The sequence below is a fragment of the Pygocentrus nattereri genome, chromosome 2 (genome assembly GCF_015220715.1).
Source record: "Pygocentrus nattereri isolate fPygNat1 chromosome 2, fPygNat1.pri, whole genome shotgun sequence".
Lineage (NCBI taxonomy): Eukaryota > Metazoa > Chordata > Actinopteri > Characiformes > Serrasalmidae > Pygocentrus > Pygocentrus nattereri.
Window position 1 is genome coordinate 38,240,871 of NC_051212.1, and position 19,972 is coordinate 38,260,842.

General features: G+C 43.5%; 1 protein-coding gene across 1 annotated transcript; it reads right to left on the reverse strand.

Moving 5' to 3' along the window:
* Positions 1 to 395: 395 nt before the first annotated feature.
* bfsp2 (beaded filament structural protein 2, phakinin) lies at positions 396 to 5,255 on the reverse strand. Its single transcript, XM_017686022.2, has 8 exons — positions 4,745 to 5,255; positions 3,970 to 4,052; positions 3,688 to 3,844; positions 3,361 to 3,522; positions 3,082 to 3,210; positions 2,625 to 2,860; positions 758 to 843; positions 396 to 634 (listed from the first exon to the last, which is right to left on the reverse strand). The coding sequence occupies exons 1-8, from the start codon at positions 5,186 to 5,188 to the stop codon at positions 609 to 611; spliced, it is 1,323 nt and encodes a 440-aa protein (XP_017541511.1). The 5' UTR covers positions 5,189 to 5,255; the 3' UTR covers positions 396 to 608.
* Positions 5,256 to 19,972: the final 14,717 nt, after the last annotated feature.

Sequence of the window (19,972 nt, forward strand, 5' to 3'; positions counted from 1 at the left end):
AAGTGTTGTGCGGTATTTTTTGACGCACCTTAAAGTGTTCCTGCCCTGTAATTAGTGGATTTCCTAAACTGTCGAATAATGACATGGATCATGGCATGACGTCCAAGTGGCTGCTTCTCAGGTGTGTGATTAGAGGCGCACTGTATTATTATGGTGCATAGGGGCGTAAAAGGAGACCAAAGTCAATTATTCTCCCTGCCCACCTGCCAGTCACTTCTCATTTTGGTCTCTCTTCCTCTCCCAGTTGGATGAATGAGACAAAACACCAAAATAGTCTGCTGTGGCCAGAGGTATAATTTTAGCAGTCCTTTTGTAAAAAGAATGAAGAATGAATGTGTTTTCTTCTTTTTGGTTAAAAATAATATGTCCAAAACGTACAGTATTTATACAATTAAATACTGCAGTATGCTTTGTGCACAACTTCTAACAAGCATGGGTTTTGGTTTAATATTCCCCAAACTATAAAACTCTTAACTTGTAGAATAGCAATGAGAACTATACAAGCAGTAGAGTAGAAGGGAAGGTATGCAAATGAAAATCAAGCATTTTCTGGAAATGTCTCTGCAGTTGCGGAGCAGGGCTGGAGCCATGCTTGTGAGGGAAAGGATTCATTTCTTCTCTTTCTTGTTAGAATCTGTTGAGACATTAAATGAACAAATTAATATAATTGCTTATCAGAAACAGAGACCAAAGAACAACATTGCCCAGTATTAGTAAAAGTGTTCACTGTCATTGGCTGTGAGCAAAGATGTGCTACCTTCAGGCTGTGGTTCCCCCAGGTGTTCAGAAGTAGGCTGAGGAGAAGCTGTTGCTCCTTCTGGCTCTGCAGAACTACCTGGGCACCTGTAGAGGGCGACAAAACATATGAAAGTTGCACACATTCAGAACTCAGAATCCAGAGATGTGGACATGGTGGGAATAGAAACAAGAAATTCAGTCTAATTTATTTTGATTGCATGTAGTTTAGGGAGTAGGACTAACCAATTCAACATTTTTGTATCAAAATCGCAAGAACTTCAAATATTTAATTGAAAATCTTGCATTATTTGATGCTCTAAATATGTTTTAAGTGGAGAAATGTGACCTAATAAAGTGCTTGTGAACTGGCAGCATGCTTCTCTAATTTCAGTGTTCAAGCCTAAAGTGTGAAAAATTAGAGGTGCTGGTCTTTTGGAAAAAATAAAACCCTGTAGCTTAGTTTATAGAAATTAATTGCAGTTGCAATATTGAATAAGAGACACAGCTTCAGACAAGTTGTGGTGCTTTATTAACCAGCTGTTGTTGGCCTCAGCTGCACTGTAATTAAGCAGAGTTTGCTCTAAGCTATGCCTCATTTTCTAAGCTGTCAGTTCTTGACTGACTATCAGTTCTTCCTGCTCAACAGGCATATCACTCTGGGGAAAATTAGCCTTTCCTTCACAATTAGAGTCCTTAACAGAATAAAACTATTAATAAATGCTGAAGGACTAATAATGCAATTATTTTCCCCCAAATTAGCCCTACTAAGGAAAAGGTAACTTGAAACGTCCAGTTTGTCAGCAAAAACACTTGGGATAAATAGGGATAAATAGGATTTATCACTTTGGTTCCCAATCAAGATCCTGGAGTGCTTATTTTAGTATTCCCCTGCTCTTACAAATCTGATTCAAACAGCAGATCCAAGCCCATCCTGAAGTGAAGTGCAAGCATCACTACTGCCCTGTTCCAAATGTTACTCTTGAGACACTGCAGTCCCTTTTTTCAAAGAAAGCAAGGCTGCAGGGTGTCCCATTTCTCATTTTGACTACTCAAGAGTGCCCTCTATGTGCCCGTATCGGTGAGGACTGCATCCAGGCAGAGTTAGCAATGGACACTTATCTAAGATTCCTTGAGCTGCAGGTGTGGACCATTTAGAGTGGATCATTTTTAGTGTGTGTTTTGTTTACATCTATTTGATCAACATGGTGGAAAAGAAGATATTGAGATGTGAGCTGAAGTGCATGTGTTTACTAAATTAATTGATCACTGAGCTGCATTATGCTTGTAATCTGAATTGAGCCACTTTAGATAAAATAATGAATTCTTAAAAAAAAAAAAAACTGAGTATGACTGATAACATAATCTTGCCGGGTATGGAACATGTCTGTCCCAAATCCACAGTTTGAGTTCTCTTGCCACAGGTTAATCACAACATGTAGAGAAGGAGTACTCAAGAACCAGAATTGGGAACATAATCTGACATAGGATTACCCAGGGGAGGGAGCCTTGAAAAGTATCTTATTTAAAGGGTTAACAAGGGGTCACTGAACTTGTTTGCAAAGAACTGATGTAACTGGAGCTTTTCCAAGCTAATAGGAGAACACTCTATATGTCTAATCAGCTGTTTGCAGACTGAGACCAGTTGATTGAACAAAAGGAATCAAGTGTCTGTCTGCTTGATTGGAATGAAAACTAGCAGCCACACTGACCTCTTGTGGATAAAATTTATGATCCCTGATCAACATAATTGGATCAGTGACTCTTGTCTCAAGGAGAGGCCTTCAAGCTTGTTCTTAAAATGACTTTGAACTCTACCTTTAATATCACAAATGGGATTAGAGAATGAGGACAGGGTTACCAATAATTTGTCAGGCTTGAGGACTCACATTGAAAGGTGGTATCTGCTCTCCTCCCCATCCAGGATTCCATGGTACGTTCCGATCTCCAGCTCCAGTCTCATCTTATTGTTGAGTAGAGTCTCATAGTCGCGCCTCTGCTGCTCGATCTCTCCACGTATATCTGAAAGCTCGGCCTCCAGCTTCCCAATGACAGAACCCAGGTTCTGCAGCTCAATGTCATGCCAATGCTTTGCATCATTCAGGGAGTTCTCCAAGCCCCGTTTCTACATGAAAGGGAAGTGAAGGTTTCAGAGAAGACCAAACAGGCCTAAAATTCACAATCTAAGTGACCTGTATAAAGACCTCAGTTAGATGTTTATGATTAAGAGAAGACTGCTCTTCATTGACACAAAGTAATGTCATGCTTTGCAGAGATAGCTTCCATCCAACACAGCCATAAATACCCTTCTTTTAAGTGAACAGCTGATGAACTGAGCTTTCTTACCAGTGCCCTCATAGACTCTGTCTCAGCCTGTAAGCTCTGGATCTTTACGGTAGCATCGTTGCAGTCTGTCTTCAGAGTCTCCAGCTCTTCCTCCTCTCGACTCAGCTTACTGTTCACACAGTCAGTCTGCTGCTCTCACAAACACAGGCACATAATTATCAGCCAATACAGCAATGGTATAATAAGCAGCAAATGTAAAAAGCAGTAAGAATAGCCACAGCTACCATATCATTGCTGCTGTGTACATTTTTAGGCATAGTTTCAGACTCTTTATTTTACCTTGCACTCCAGGTAAGCATCAGTCTCGGCACGGTTCTTCTCAATGACCTTCTCCCAGTGGGAACGGATACAGGCCAGGATCTGTTCCAGGCTGGTCTCAATAGGTGCATCAGGTTCATCAACATCACGACCAGCCATCTGGTTATACAGCACTCTTACATCCTACAGAGGGGTAGAGTTTGTGTGGATCACAAAATCTTTTCAATGCTGCAAACTGTAACAAAACCAGCATTTGGTCGTACCCTGATGTGTCCTGAACTGCATTCTGTAGGGCTCTGAATACATTCCAGCAAGTCTTTGTTGTAGGGTTGGTATTCTTTAGCTTACCTCTTCATGGTTTTTGACGAGGTCTATTAGTTCAACTTTCATGGACTCAATCTGGGTCTCCAAATCCATTGCAGTCAGGTTGGCATCATCGATCACCTTGTAGAGTGAGCTAATCTCTTCTTCCACTGCCTTCCGGAAAGGCTGCTCATTCTCAAACCTGAATAAACATACAAGCACTGCTTCGGAAAGTGCCTCTTCTGGAGATTTCTTGCAACACTTTTTATTTTGGCAACCTTACTTTCGTTACAAGCCTGATTTTCTGTCTCTCTGAAAGTCACATACCTGTCTTTGAGGTCTTCTGCAGTGGCCTGGACATTCTCTGTCTGCAGCATGAGCCGAGCATTGTCCAGGATGGCTTCGCTCACCTGGTGTACAGTAAGATTGTGTTAGTCTGCTTGCCCATGCATGTATTTCAATCCATTGTATAAAGACGCATTGTTCAAGATCTGATTTTGTTGGTGTACAGAAATACTTTTCAAAATGTTTGCATAATTAAATTATTAATGAAAAAAGCCAGCTAGAGTGGTTTGATATGAAATGCTGTGTTATAGAGAAACAGAGGCAGAATTGTTCACAGTGGTGATAGGAACCAGATGTTGAATTTCCACTAAAAGCTCTCTCACAAATAATTACAAATATTTACAGGAAATGGTAATGAATACACTGCCTGATGCCTTACAGATTGTTTTATAATTGTTTTGAGATGAAGTTTTGCCATTAAAGCTGGTGGGTGTTGAGTTTGGACAGAATTTAGGCTACAGTTTTGTAATACTTGGTCCAACTTGGTTGGATCAGTCTTGGGCAGTTCTCAGGCTGTATTCGGATCGGTTTAAAATTTCCAGGCTGATTAAAACAAAGGAACATGATAACATAGACACCCTCATAGTGTGCTATCCAGACATTTTTAGCAACCTCCTCATTCACATTATGGTCCATCTAATTCCAGTTGAGATTCCCCGCTGCCATTTATTGTCCATCTAATGTAAATCTACATTCTCATGGCACCATAACCAAGTTTTCCTCCTTATCTGGTGTACCATGGCCTGCCCTGTCCCACCTGTCTGTAGACATCCTCCCACTCATTCCTCAGGGCCCCCCATGTCTCAGCGCTGGAGGCCTTGCGGTCCAGGCAGCTCCGGATCTGTTCCTCCAGCTGTTGGTTGAGCTGCTCCAGGGCGCGCACCTTGTCACGGTACTCCAGCAGGCAGCCATTGAGGCTGTCAAAGCCCAGCTGCTGGTGAGCCCGGTCTCTCGGCTGGGGCAGCACGGGGGCACTGATGGTGCTGCGCAGGCCCTGCAGAAAGACGCTGCTGATGCCCAGCGCCCTGCGGGACACGCGCGCACCAAGGTTGGCAGGTGTTTGGCTCATGGTGGGGGGCGCGGTGCCCACAAAGACGCCCCGGGGCGCTGTGGTGCCACCCGCGCTCACCCGGCCCACGCCGCCCGGCCGCTCCGTGCTAGCCTGGCCCAGAAAGGAGGATCGGCGTCTTGGCAGAGGCATTCCTGTCCTGATGTTGGTATATGACAGGGTACTACTCACCCATAGACATTGCTACAAAGCAGCGCAACTTCTTTCTGACTGGTGCTCAGCGAAACGGCAACAGCTCTTGATGCATGCCTCTTTATGGTGGCCCGGGCTTCTGGAAAGCCGTGCTTTTGTCTCACATCTGTTGTCCCTGGACCATTGTGACTCCACTGGCTGCTGCTGTTTGTTTATTGAGGCTGGGTGCTTTTCAGCTGCCTCAGCATTGTGGGCTTCTCAGGAAAGCTCTATAGAGCCCCTAAACAATTCAGGACATGGCCGGCATGCTTGACCACAGGGGACAATGAATATGGGCGAAAAACTGTGAAAATCATCACATTGTCCCATGCGAGTATTTACGACTGCATGTGAGGGAGAGCATTGTGTAATCACACTACATTTATATCCAAGCTCATCTCTTTTTAATATGACTTGTCATTAGAAATCATTGTTAGGCCAGGACATTATATTTTTAGGCTTATATTATATTAGGCTTATATTATTCTTGCACTTTCCTATATTCTTTCTACAGGGTTCAGATGATATTGTCATTGTTTTTCCTCACCGACTATGAGATCACCATTAAGTCAAATATAAATATAAATGGCTTCTTATTATCATACTGTTTATTGTTGATCCATAAATCCCTGCTATTTATTGCCAAACATAAGAAGCTGGGATTCCATTTTAAATTTTAGTTCATCTCATGGTTTCTTTTCTTAGTTCATCTCATGGTTTCCTTATTTGCAGAGATTTGGTCATTTCCAGAAAGGCTGTGATTTATGTGTCAGATCTCTAATAATTGTTTAGGGGACATAACCTACTGAAAAATGTTCAAGAAAAATAAAATCAATAAGAATTCCATTGAACTTAAAGGCATCTGAAAAATACTCAATAGCGGCCTCAGTACCAGGATCAGGGGAAAATGATTACATCAGATAACTGCAATATGCTCTGTGAACAGTGGATGGCACCTTTCAATGCTGGGGTTTCCATGGTCTCCAGAAGAATACATTGTGTTTATATCTTCAGTCTGCCACATAATTTGTTTTGTGAACAACGCAAAAAAGGACTACAACAGTAAAAATGTCCCTAAATGGTTGTTTTATGGCCAATATCACTGACAGACACAGAAAGACTTGCTAATTTCATACTAATGGATGATGCTAGTTTTTGTAGCTTTAAGGGTTAACCTTAGGGTCATAAGGTAATTTCTTTGCTTCATATGTTTCTGGCCAGCTGTGCTTAAAACCATCTCAACATGCAGAACATGCTAGCAAGTCTTCATCATATACATGCAGTTAATTGTCTAAAAACTGTAATTACTATATAGACAGTACAATCCTTGGATGGGAACTTGCAAAAATCACAAGCATTGGAAATAATGGATGTTGAATTCTCCAGGCTAAAGGAAAAAAGGACCATCCAGATTGTTACCAGTGGAAAGTTCATAATCCAGGGTCTGTCTTGGTATGGGGGAGGTATTAGTGGTGAACCTGCACGTATGTGAAAGCACTACTAATGCTCAACACATTTTGCATCAACATATCCTGCATTCTAGACACTTTCTTTTTCAGGAATGTCTGTGTTTATTTCAACGTGATAACTCCAAGCCACAGTCTGTACATATTACTGCATGGCTGTGTAACCAGAGAGAGCAGGTGCTAGACTGACCTATCTGCAGTGCAGACATGTGTCCCACTGTCTTGTTTAGCTCAAAATACAACAAAGGTCACATAAAGGTCACAGCTGAAGACTTATATAACTGAAAGCTGCTTTCAAAACTGTATCAGTTTGTATCTTTAATCTCCAAAGGATTTTTAAGTGTTGTTACGGGAACGGTGATGTAACACAGTTGCAAACATACTCCTGTATTACTGTTTTTGGAACTTGCTGCAGGTATCAAATTTAGAATGAGCATATATTTACAACAAACAATAAAGTTCCTAAGGTAAAATTGTAAGGTAACACAACTGTTATAAGTGGACCCTTTAATATATGAGGGGCCCATGTAGATCAACAAAGTAAATAACCAATTCACCAAACAAGTACTAAGATAAGTCGTGTTTGCTTGGGGGCAGGGGGGCTTCCTTACCTTACCTTGGGCCTCCTATAGTCAAGAGCTGGCCCTGACTTGTGCCTGATTCTCAGAACAAAGCAGGAACACAACAAAGCAGCTCTATGCGGGGTGAGCCACAGCCTGGATTCAGATATTGTGCATGCAAGAACACATCCTGTGGATCCCGATAGTGACTCTCTGTTGAGGTTAAGAAGGGGTTAAGCAAGATCAGACATATAATACTGCTTCATTAATAGTGAAACTTCTGCACCAATAAATTCAGTTGCAAAAAAAAAACAAAGGAAAATTTTTGCTTTTGCTTTGCAATGTTTGTGAACATAATTTCCTGAGTTTCATCTGAAATACATCAGAATGGATGTGGATTGTTTCTGTCAAAAAAAAAATCCCAGTGTGAACCATTATTCTGTTTAAAAGTCCCCCAGAATTACACATACATTTATTCCATTATCAGCTAAACCAATCTAAAATTTTTTTTAAACATCCATAAAGCACTCACTACTGTAGTTTGAGGGTTAGTGGTCATTTCTTTATTTCATAATTTCTGGCAAACTGTGCTTAAAACTCACCATCCTAGCAAGCTCAAAAGCAGGAAGATGGTAGTCTTCGTCATATACATGCAGTAAGTTTTCTAAAGACTGCTGTTACTGTATAGATACATAATATAAATATAATAATACATTTCAATACATTTTAAGTTGTTACATGCTTGAAATCCTTAAATGGGGACGTTTAAAACTTTTGAAATGATAGCTGAAATTAACATATCTTCAGTGACAAGGGCCTCCAAATAAATCAGCACACTTACATATAACTACTGTTTAAGCTACAGACATTTAGCCTCACCCATTCCTGCTGAAGTTATAAGGAGTGTTTTAGTCTTGACTACTTTCTGAGTGAGGCACAACACAGGGTAGCCAATGGGAATCAGAATCAGATCATTTAAGTATATCATGATTCAGTTCTTTCAGTCATCATTAATCAACTATAATAATGTTCTTGTCAGTTCTGTTAGTTGTATATCATGGAAAACAGAATTTTCCATCAATTTTCATTTTCGTGAAATAAAAAATATGATAAAACATATGCATGTTCACATGTACTATACACTTTCCAGACCATGCAGCCCATGTATGGAAAATAAGTTGCAAAACAGCCCATTTTGAATTGATTGGTTTTTTATGATCATGAAAGTCAATGCATTTATATTTTCCCACCTATTCCTTCCTACAGCAGTTACGTCCTGTGCATTCACACTGAAAAAGTGTTGCAGCCTGGGCCCCATTTCAGTTCTTTTGCAACTGGATGTGTGTCACATGTTACACAAAGGCACACTTGAAGGATGGCAGAAGGGTGTAGGGGATAGTGAGGAGTGGATTATTTAAACAGAGTACCCTCAACAGGGCTGCGTTCAGCTTGATAAAATGTAGAAAAATGTTTATTAAATGAAAATAATGGGTGTCGAACACCCGGTCGTGTTATGCAAATGTTGCAACTATGGCGGCTAAAAAGGCCATTCTTGGTGTGTTTTTCGAAGATTTGGGTTTAAATGTGTACTTTAATACTTCAGAATATGTCTTTTGATGCCTTCAGTTGTTGCATGCACCACGATGCAGCAGCTGCATTTGTAGAGAACTTTAATAGAGTCCTGCCTTTTTAATACAGCAGGGTTTACATATATGCCACTGCTGATTTGGTAACACCTCTGACAACAACACACATCAAACCAGAGAAAATGTACCTCAAAGCCCATAGTGCACTGCTTTGCACTATTTCTATGAAAGATGTCGTTCAGCCTGTAAATCATAGCTAAACGGTGCACAGTGTTTTGAGACTGAACATGTCCCAGGTTAGCCTCAGTGAACTACATGGCTAACCTTTTTATTAGCAAGTTTGAATATGACATACACAACGTGCGTGAGGAAAAGCTTCGCCAGGCTTTAAACTTTTATCAAGAACTGTGAACTAAGTTACATCAATGGTTATGTATAACAAATGGAGTAGATTGCAACATAAAGCCCAGCATTTTATAGTAGTTTATTACTATGACTTCTAAAACTTTTTCTGTATTTTTGCATTTGGAAAAGGGACATGCAATCAATCAAGTTACAATGGTTTCTGGGTAAGTTCTATTGCTGAAGTTCTCTCGATTCCTCACCCCAATGAAAGTTCATTTAATAAACTTTATTTGAGCTTTTAAAGCAATTGAACAGCCCTTAAGGTAGCATCATATTTAGCTGAGAGAAATGACAAGGCCAAGTGGACAAGAGTTAGTTTGAAAGGACAGCTGGACAGCTTTTTGAATGAGGTGCAATACAGGACAGCCAATCAGAACACAGCACCTTACAATATTTCAGTCTTAAAGACACAGTAACAAAAACCTTCCATCCATCCATCCATCCATCCATCCATCCATCCATCCATTTTCTAAGCCGCTTCTCCGTCAGGGTCGCGGGGGGATGCTGGAGCCTATCCCAGCGGTCTTCGGGCGGAAGGCAGGATACACCCTGGACAGGTCGCCAGTCCATCGCAGGGCGGACACACAGACACAGACAGTCACTCACACACTCACACCTAGGGGCAATTCAGCATGTCCAATTGGCCTGACTGCATGTCTTTGGACTGTGGGAGGAAACCAGAGAACCCGGAGGAAACCCACGCAGACACGGGGAGAACATGCAAACTCCACACAGAGAGGACCCTGGCCGCCTGGCCGGGGAATCGAACCCAGGCCCTCCTCGCTGTGAGGCGACAGCGCTACCCACCACGCCACCGTGCCGCCCTAACAAAAACCTGTTTAATGTTAAGGCTTAAGGAGAGGCTGGAAAATGGTCGTGCAAACATGAATTATGAATAAAGTTTTTTGGTACATAAAACCACACAAAACGTTATTAGTGGACCTCAAGAGAAGAAATGCAATACAATAAAGAAAAATTAAGGACATGGGGCCTTTAATATAATGAGAAGATCTAATAGGACCTGGTATATCAACTAAGTAAAACCATCATAAGAAAATACAGTCATTTTCCCTTTTTTGTGAATAAACAATGTACTAAACAAATGCTAAGATAAGCCATGTTCATTTTGGGGGCAGTGGGGCCTGCTGTAGTCGAGAGCCGGGCCTGTGTAGTAGGCCTCTTATTCTTATTCTGATTTTCAGAACAAAGAGGGAATTAGACCAAGCAGATGTATACAGGGTGAGCCACAGCCTGGGTTGCAGATGTTATAATGAAATGTGGGAACCCAATGGTTTGGTTTAAGCAGTGATTCACTCTGTGGAGGTTAAGAATGGATTAAGTAAAAGCATATCTGCAGTACTGCTCTGTTCATAATGAAACTTCTGCACCAATAAATTCAGTTGTGTGTGCAAAAAAAAGCAAATTTTTCCTTTGTGTACATCATCACTTCCTCAGTTTTGTGGGTGAATTTACATGTGAAATAAATGAGAACTGACGTAGATTGTTTTTGTCAAAAAAATTCCCCCCAAAATTACATATAAACTAATATACATAGTTTATGCAGTTACTTAGGTAGCTTATACATCATAACATTAAAGTTGAAAATCCCCCTTTTCAAAATCATTCAACAACCCCAATTCCAATGAAGTTGGGACGTTGTGTAAAACATAAATAAAAACAGAAGACGATTGAAGAAGATGATTTACAAGTCCTTTTCAACCTATATTCAATTGAATACACTACAAAGACAAAATATTTCATGTTCAAACAGATAACATTTTTTTGCAAACATTCACTCATTTTGAATTTGATGCCTGAAACGCATTCCAAAGAAATTAGGACAGGGGCAACAAAAGACTGGGAAAGTTTAGGAATGCTCAAAAAACACCTGTTTGGAACATTCCACAGGTGAACAGATTAATTGGAAAGAGCTGATAGTCATGACTGGGTATAAAGCGAGCATGAGCAAATAGTCCAACAGTTTAAGAATAACGTTTCTCAACGTGCAAGTGCAAGGAATTTAGGGATTTCATCATCTACAATCCATAATATCATCAAAAGATTCAGAGAATCTGGAGAAATCTCTGCAAGTAAGCAGCAAGGCAGAAAACCAACACTGAATGCCCGTGACCTTCAATCCCTCAGGCGGCACTGCATTAAAAACTGACATCATTCTGTAATGGATATTACCACATGGGTTCAGGAACACTTCAGAAAACCACTGTGAGTTCGTTGCTCCATCTACAAGTGCAAGTTAAAACTCTGCCATGCAAAGCGAAAGCCAGATATCAACAACACCCAGAAACGCTGCCGGCTTCTCTGGGCCCGAGCTCATCTGAGACAGACTGACGCAAAGTGGAAAAGTGGCTTGTAGTCTGACGAGAACACATTTCAAATTACTTTTGGAAATCATGGATGTCATGTCCTCTGGGCCAAAGAGGAAAAGGACTGTCTGGATTTTTATAAACGCAAAGTTCAAAAGCCAGCATCTCTGATGGTCTGGGGGTGGGTTAGTGCCCATGGCATGGGTAACTTGCACATCTGTGAAAGCACCATTAATGCTGAAAGGTACATACAGGTTTTGGAGCAACATATGCTGCCATCCAAGCAACGTCTTTTTCAGGGACGTCCCTGCTTATTTCAGCAAAACAATGACAAGCCGCGTTCTGCACGTGTTACAACAGCGTGGCTTCGTAGTAAAAGAGTGCGGGAACTAGACTGGCCTGCCTGCAGTCCAGACCTGTCTCCCATTGAAAATGTGTGGCACATTATAAAGCACAAAACATGACAATGGAGACCCCGGACTGTTGAGCAGCTGAAGTTGTACATCAAGCAAGAATGGGAAAGAATTCCACCTTCAAAGCTTCAACAATTAGTGTCCTCAGTTCCCAAAAACTTGAGAACAATTGAGTGCTGTTAAAAGGAAAGGTGATGTAACACAGTGGTAAACATGCCCCTGTCCCAACTTCTTTGGAACGTGTTGCAGGCATCAAATTCGAAATGAGTGAATATTTGCAAAAAACAATAAAGTTTATCCGTTTGAACATTAAATATCTTGTCTTTGTAGTGTATTCAATTGAATATAGGTTGAAAATGATTTACAAATCATTGTATTCTGTTTTTATTTATGTTTTACACAACGCCCCAACTTCATTGGTATTGGGGTTGTATTTAATTCCACCTTATACTTAAAGATCACTCTGTCTATAGATGTTGTTCAGAGTTCTAGGGTCTCTTTAAGATTCTGAAGTCTAACCAATGATGGTTTGTTGATTCCTGTGGTGAGATATTCTAGTAAGATGACTAATGCACTACAGTTAGGTGTAGTATGTTTTGTTACTGTTTTTTTTACAAACAGAAAGCACCGATTGGTCTCTTGCTGTGTGGGAGATCAGTGTTTGTACATGTCCTCCCAACATACACACACCGACAACAAGCCACATCTTCCTGTCTGACGCTGCGGATAAGGACAAAGCAAAACAGCCCTCACAGTTCCCAACAGAAAGAAGGAGAGTTATTACTATTTTACAACTATTACCTATTAACTCAGTGAATTTGCATAAAGTATCAGTCTAAACAGTCCTTCACACAACTGTATATTCATTAAAAATGACTGTACCATTAAGGAATAATGGTACTAAATACAGTTAATCTGATAATACAGTTTATCTGCATAGCAAAAAACTGGAAAAGAAACCAAAGGTAGTAATAAGAATAAAAATAAAGAAATGACAACAGACACAGAAAATACAACAATTATGTCAATAAAAGGAATAAACATACAACTTAAATTAAAATTAAAAGTGCCAATAAAAGTAAAGAAATAATAAAAGCTAGTCAATTGCTAAAGTGAAGAAAAACATTTTTAGCTCTTTTGTTTAAATCAGTGACAGAAAGAGCCTGACAAATATTTATTAATAAGGTGTGTGGAATTATTAACCTTAGTATTGTTCATATTACTTTTTTAAGATTTATTAAAGAAAACTTATGTTTACCATTGAAAGCTTAATGGTTATATTGTCCAATTCTAAGAGCTAAGATTCAGCACATTAGGCTGTGTGCTGACTAACGGTGGAATGCACAAGGACGTCAGATAACAGGTAATACCTCGAAGCTGATAGTAGTAGACACTAGGATTAGCACACTACACATGTGTTTCATCTAGTCAGATAAGCAGAGCCATTGCCTGGAAAGCGGGGGGGAGTTGATAAACACAGGAAATACCTTAAGCTGACCTCGAGCACATCCTTACATTTTTATGATGTAGATTGGTGAGATGGGCTAACGCACACATTGGAGGCTGGGGTAATGGAAGAGCTGTCATGCGACTATAAAAAAGGGAGTCAGGTGAGAGCTTACTTGGGAGATACATGATGCATGTTCTCTGTTTGTAACCTCTCCAGAATTCTGTAATAAAACCGTTTGTTTCACTTCAGTCTGATCTACATGTCTCATTTGTTTTGCATCAACGAACACGCAGGACTGGTTTCGTCCACAGGTGTTAAAACATCTTTGGTGCATAACAACAATAGGCTGCTATGCTGCTTTCTTTAAGTATCATACGTGAAAAATGGATAAGGCAGGCACTGGAAGATGTTAAGGCATGATCTCTATCATTTAAAGTCAACCTGAAATCATCATCATCATCATCATCATCATCATCATCGTTGACCGCTTAATCCAGATAGGGTCACGGTAGCAGTTGGGAGAGCAGAGAATCCCAGATGACCGCTCCAGTGAGCACTGGAGGCAACCATGTGATTCAGCCAAAATAACAACAACGTCTGCAAACAGCAGAGACGTCAACCTCCAGCCTCAACACATAATGCCCTCCTGACCTTGGCTACATCTTGACACCCTGTCCATAAATATCACAAACAGGAGAGGAGACAGGACACAACCCTGCTAGCCCAATGCTAATACTGAAAGGGTCTAACTTAATGCTGAGTATAGAACACAGCTCTCACTCACATACTCCCGGAGGACCTCCCACAAGATATCTCGGGGAACCCGGTCGTAAGCCTTCTCCAAATCCACAAAACACATGCAGACTGGGTTGGCAAACTCCCATGCCCCCTCAACAATCCGCGAGAGGGTGAAAAGCTGGTCCATTGTTCCATGGCCAGGACGGAATCCGCATTGTTCCTCCTCAATCTGAGGTTCAACTATCGGTCGGAGTCTCCTTTCCAGCAACTTGGCATAGACTTTCTCAGGGAGGCTGAGCAGTGTGATACCCCAATAGTTGGCACACACTGTTATGCCCCAGCAATAAGTCGTTTGATTTTTGTAACTAAGTTGTTTCGTTATTATGACGATAAAGCAGAGATGCATTCTGGGTAGTAAGAAGTAGCGTTTGTTATGCACATGTCATTGTCAGTTGTGTGCTCAACCTGCCTGCGGTCATAGCTCAAACTTTCTCTCCCTCTTTGCTAAGGCATTGTCTGTGAGTACAACCTATATATTACTTGTATGCAGACTAGTTATACGCTGTGTTCGCTAGCATCTTTATGCATAACTAGTTACATAGTTAAGCTAGTTATGCTATGCTGCTTATCTATATGCTATGTTGACGTGTATGCTAATTGAAACGTCTCGTTGTAATTGTTACAGTTTCACAAGATTCTCACTAAACCTCATGGAAAGAATTATCCGTGTCCTGGAGTTTTTTGAGAGTGTTTAAACTGATTGGAATCCAGCCCATGAAAGTGAAAAGACAGCAATACAGCTACGAGGGACGCGAGGATAGCCTTAGCGTGGAGCTAATTAGTATCAGAAATACGCGGCTAACCTTCAGCTTCCAGACAGCTTCACATTAGCCCGCTCCTCTCGAAAACGATTAGCGCAACGAATCAGGATGTCACAACGCAGCGACAGTAGTAAACAAGCTAGAGATGACCGGTCTGAGTCAGCACGCTCAATGAGCAGCCGCTCATCCACTAAGTCGTCTAGAACAATGGTTAGCATGGCTGTGGCAATGGCACAGGCCAAAGCCGATGCAGCGCAAGCTAGAGCAGCCCACGCAGAAAGGGAAATCCAGCTTAAGGTAGAGCAAGCACGCATACAAGCTAACCTTGAAGCATTGAACGAGGAGAAAGAGAAAGATGCTGCTATAGCAGAAGCGAACACTTTGGTAGCCGGTTTGCAAGATATGGGGTTTGAAGTACGAAGCGAGATTAAAAGTGTGCCCTATCAAGCTGTTAAAGACCAACGCACCGCCGCATTCGTAGCCGACCAAGCCAGCTCGCGCAGGGAGGATGCATTCGCCGCAGCAGAATACGACGTTGTTTCACCCTCTTCTCATTCTGCTCGCTCGGGTATGGCCAACGCTATACCTTCGGCGTCGCGGGTGCTCATGGGGAACCAAGCCGCCGCCTCTGAAGCCGTCACTGCACACCAGGTGCGTCAAGGTTCACATGCAAGCGGAGCACCTCCCCAACCGTTTCTCTACTCCGCTCCAGCACCGCAGCTTCGTGGAGCTTCTCCACAATGCCGTTTCAAGAAGGAGCCTTCGATTCCGTTTGATCCACTATTCCAAAGGACACAATACGGAGCTAGCCACGACCGTTCTACGACTACAGCAGACTTCATTAGGTATCTAGCCCGCAACCAGTTGGTGACTTCAGGTCTCACCAAATACGATGACCAGCCCGTGAACTACTGGGCCTGGAAGGCGTCATTCCAAAACGCTATCAGTGAGTTAGACCTGCATGCTGCGGAAGAGCTCGACCTTCTGATTAAGTACCTAGGAAAGGAATCAGCAGAACAGGTAAGGAGGATTAGGACGGTTAACATCGGGAGTCCGCCAATTGGCCTGCGTATGGCATGGAAGCACCTTGACGAGATGTACGGTTCGCCTGAAGCCGTTGAACAGGCTCTTTTCAGCAAATTAGAAAGCTTTCCGAAGGTCACGGCGAAGGATCCACAGAAGCTTAGGGATTTGGCCGACCTTCTAGCGGAGCTACAAGCCGCCAAGCAGGATGGCTATTTAGCAGGTTTGCTTTACTTGGACACTTCGAGGGGAATTAGACCTATTATAGAGAAACTCCCATACAACCTCCAGGAAAAATGGCTGTACTATGGGACGAAATACAAGCGTGAAAACATGGTCAGCTTCCCACCGTTTTCTGCGCTAGTGGACTTCATCTCCATGGAAGCAAAGGCTCGCACAGATCCAAGTTTTAGCTTCTTCGTGCAGGCTTCGACTGAGAAGAAGGGCAACTGGGAGAGGCCTACAAAGACGTCTGTGTACACGCAGAAAACACAAGTTTCGGCGACAACCAAGTCTTTCAACCAAGACAACCAAGAGTTCAGAGAGCGAATTGATCCAAACAAACTCTGTCCTCTGCATAGGAAGCCGCACCCCCTGAAGAAATGCAGGGGCTTCCGAGAGAAAAGCATCGAAGAACGCAAACAGCTCTTGAAAGATCACTACATCTGTTTTCGCTGTTGTTCTTCCACAGAACATCTCGCCAAGAATTGTGAGGCGGAGGTAGAATGCACAGAGTGTGGGAGCACCACTCATGCTTCAGCACTGCACCCTAAGCCCTTCACTCGGAAGCCTAAGTCTTCTACCCCCTATACAGCGGACGGCGGGGAGCAAGATGAAGCAGAGAGTCAAGAAGTCAAGTCTTCGTGCACGCAGGTATGTGGAGAAGGCTTGAGCGCTAGAACATGTGCCAAGATTTGTTTGGTTAGCGTGTTCCCGAATGGATGCAAAGAGAAGGCCAAGAGAATGTATGCTATACTGGATGAGCAGAGTAACCGATCACTCGTACGGTCAGAGTTCTTTGACACCTTCCAGATATTTGGATGCTCTTTCTCGTACACGCTCACGACATGTGCAGGCCTGACTGAGATGGCGGGGAGAAGAGCTCGAGGCTTCACTGTAGAATCAGTGAGTGAGGGAGTGAGTATTCCACTGCCTACGCTCCTCGAATGCAACCAAATTCCCAATGTCCGTACAGAAATTCCTACGCCGGACGCCGCCTATCATCATCCTCATCTTAAGCGTATCGCCAAGAAGATACCACCTTTAGACCCAGAGGCCAAGATACTCTTGTTGCTGGGCAGAGACATCTTGCGGGTGCATAAGGTCCGCGAGCAGATAAGTGGCCCAGGGGATGCACCATTTGCCCAGAGGCTTGACCTGGGTTGGGTTGTTGTCGGTGACGTGTGCCTTAGAGGTGCGCACAGATCGATGGAGGTGAGGAGTTGGAAGACAGCTATCCTGGAAAACGGACGTACAAGTCACCTTCAGCCATGCGGTAACAAGGTCAGTGTGAAAGAGAAGTTTCATCTGGGACATTCTCAGCAGCGTGACTCAGCGGCTACCTTTGCACGTAGCTTAAGCTTATCAGTTGGAGACCGCCTGGGGCAGACCGTCTTTGCTCAAACATCCGACGATCATAGACTTGCTCCGTCCAGAGAGGATTTAGAGTTCCTTGAGCTGATGGAGGCCGAATGCTATCAGGACAGCTCAAATAGTTGGGTTGCGCCTCTACCTTTCCGGACTCCGAGACGGCAGCTGCCTAACAATAGACAGCAGGCTCTTGACCGCTTCATCTCACTTCAGCGCTCACTGGAGAAGCGGCCACAAATGAAAGTGGATTTCTTGAAGTTTATGGAAAAGATGCTCAAGAAGGCACACGCAGAAGTTGCTCCACCAGTGAGGCCGGGACAAGAGTGCTGGTACCTGCCTTTGTTTGGCGTGTAGCATCCGAGGAAGCCGGATAAGATCCGTGTGGTCTTCGACAGCAGCGCGTCAAGTGAAGGAGTGTCGCTCAACGATGTCCTGCTCACAGGGCCCGACCTCAACAATAGCCTGTTGGGCGTTCTCATGAGGTTCAGGAAGGAACAGGTAGCGGTCACTGCTGACATTGAACACATGTTCCATTGCTTCATTGTCCGGGAAGACCACCGAGACTTTCTTCGTTTCCTGTGGTTTAAGGATAACAACCCTAACGCTGACATCGTGGACTACAGGATGCGAGTTCACCTCTTTGGCAATAGCCCCTCGCCTGCCGTTGCAGTGTACGGGTTGAGGAGGGCAGCTAAGGAAGCGGAAGCCGATTATGGCAGCGATGCAAGAAGGTTTGTTGAACGTGAATTCTACGTGGACGACGCCTTAAAGTCTTTTGCCAGAGAAGAAGAAGCGATCAGTGTTCTTCGACGGGCTCAGAAGATGCTCGCAGCATCCAACCTCAGGCTGCATAAGATCGCATCGAACAGACCAGCAGTCAACAAAGCGTTTCCGCTTGAGGATTGCTCTAAGGAAGTCGACAGTCTCAGTCTCTTTGCAGATGATACACCCATCCAACGCAGTCTTGGATTGCTTTGGAACATGCTCGCAGACACCTTTATGTTCCGAATTGAGGATGATCAGAAGCCGTTCACTCGCAGGGGAGTGCTTTCGACTGTGAATAGTCTTTATGACCCTCTGGGGTTCCTTGCACCTATCACAGTCAACGGGAGGTTGATGCTTAGAGAACTCACCATGCAAGGAGAAGACTGGGATGCGCCGCTCCCCAAAGACAAAGAGGTGGAGTGGACTGGATGGAAACAGTCGCTTCGGGACTTAGAAGGTCTGCAGATACCACGTCCTTACACACCCCTTTCCACTACTGGTGCGTTGAGTAGAGAAATTTGTGTTTTTGCAGACGCATCAACAAAAGCAATAGCAGCTGTGGCCTACATCAGGGTGACGAGTCACCAAGGACAGATTGGAATCGGATTCGTCTTCGGGAAGGCGAAGTTAGCTCCTCCAGCTGGAGCGACCGTTCCAAGACTCGAGCTCTGTGCCGCTGTGCTTGCGGTCGAGATTGTTGAGATGATAGTCGCGGAGATGGATATCACGTTTGACAGCATCACCTACTACACAGATAGCAAGGTCGTGCTAGGCTACATTTACAACCAATCTAGGAGATTTTATGTCTACGTGCATAACAGGGTCCAGCGTATCCGCCAATCTCCTTGTTTTGGTCGATGGAGGTACGTCCCAACGCACCTCAACCCAGCTGACATCGGGTCAAGAACGACAACGCCGGCCTTACTGAGCAGCACAGCTTGGCTCAAGGGACCAATCTTTCTTCATAGCGCAGCTTCATGCTTGTCTGATTCTCAGGAGACATACGAGATGGTTGAGCCTGACCTTGACTCAGAAGTGCGACCCCAAGTGCTCACAAGCTTCACACACGTTGTTAGAAATGTGATACGCCCACAGCGGTTTGAACGCTTTTCCAACTTCGGAGCTCTTCTTATGGCCATAGCACATCTCATTCATGTGGCACGTTCCTTTGCCCGTTCAGCCCAGGATGGATGCCGAGGGTGGCACATCTGTCGTCCTTCAGAAGAAGAGCTGCTGAGAGCCAAGGCGTGTATCGTGAGGAGTGTTCAAAGTGAGTACGATGCGGAAGAACTGACCCGCATTGGTTCAGGAACACAGCAGTCTGTGGAAGCTGCACCCCACATTGGATCAAGACCAACTTCTCAGGGCAGGAGGCCGGATCGAGCAGGCGGGACTGGGCATGAGCGAGTCTCATCCTATTATCATACCTGGCCAGCATCATCTTGCAACCCTGCTTGTGTTGCATTATCATGAAGCGGTGAAACACCAAGGGAGGCATATGACCGAAGGTGCCATCCGAGCGGCAGGGTTCTGGCTAGTAGGCGCCAAACGCCGCATCAGCAGTCTGCTCTACAAATGCGTCACTTGTAGGAAATTGAGAGGGA

Coding starts and splice junctions, on each gene's coding strand:
- bfsp2 (XM_017686022.2), bottom strand. CDS start 5,188: ATGCCTCTGCCAAGACGCCGATCCTCCTTTCTGGGCCAGGCTAGCACG. Junction 4,053..4,744: donor GGGAGGATGTCTACAGACAG/GTGGGACAGGGC, acceptor ACTGTACACCAG/GTGAGCGAAGCCATCCTGGA. Junction 3,211..3,360: donor ATGCTTACCTGGAGTGCAAG/GTAAAATAAAGA, acceptor TTGTGAGAGCAG/CAGACTGACTGTGTGAACAG.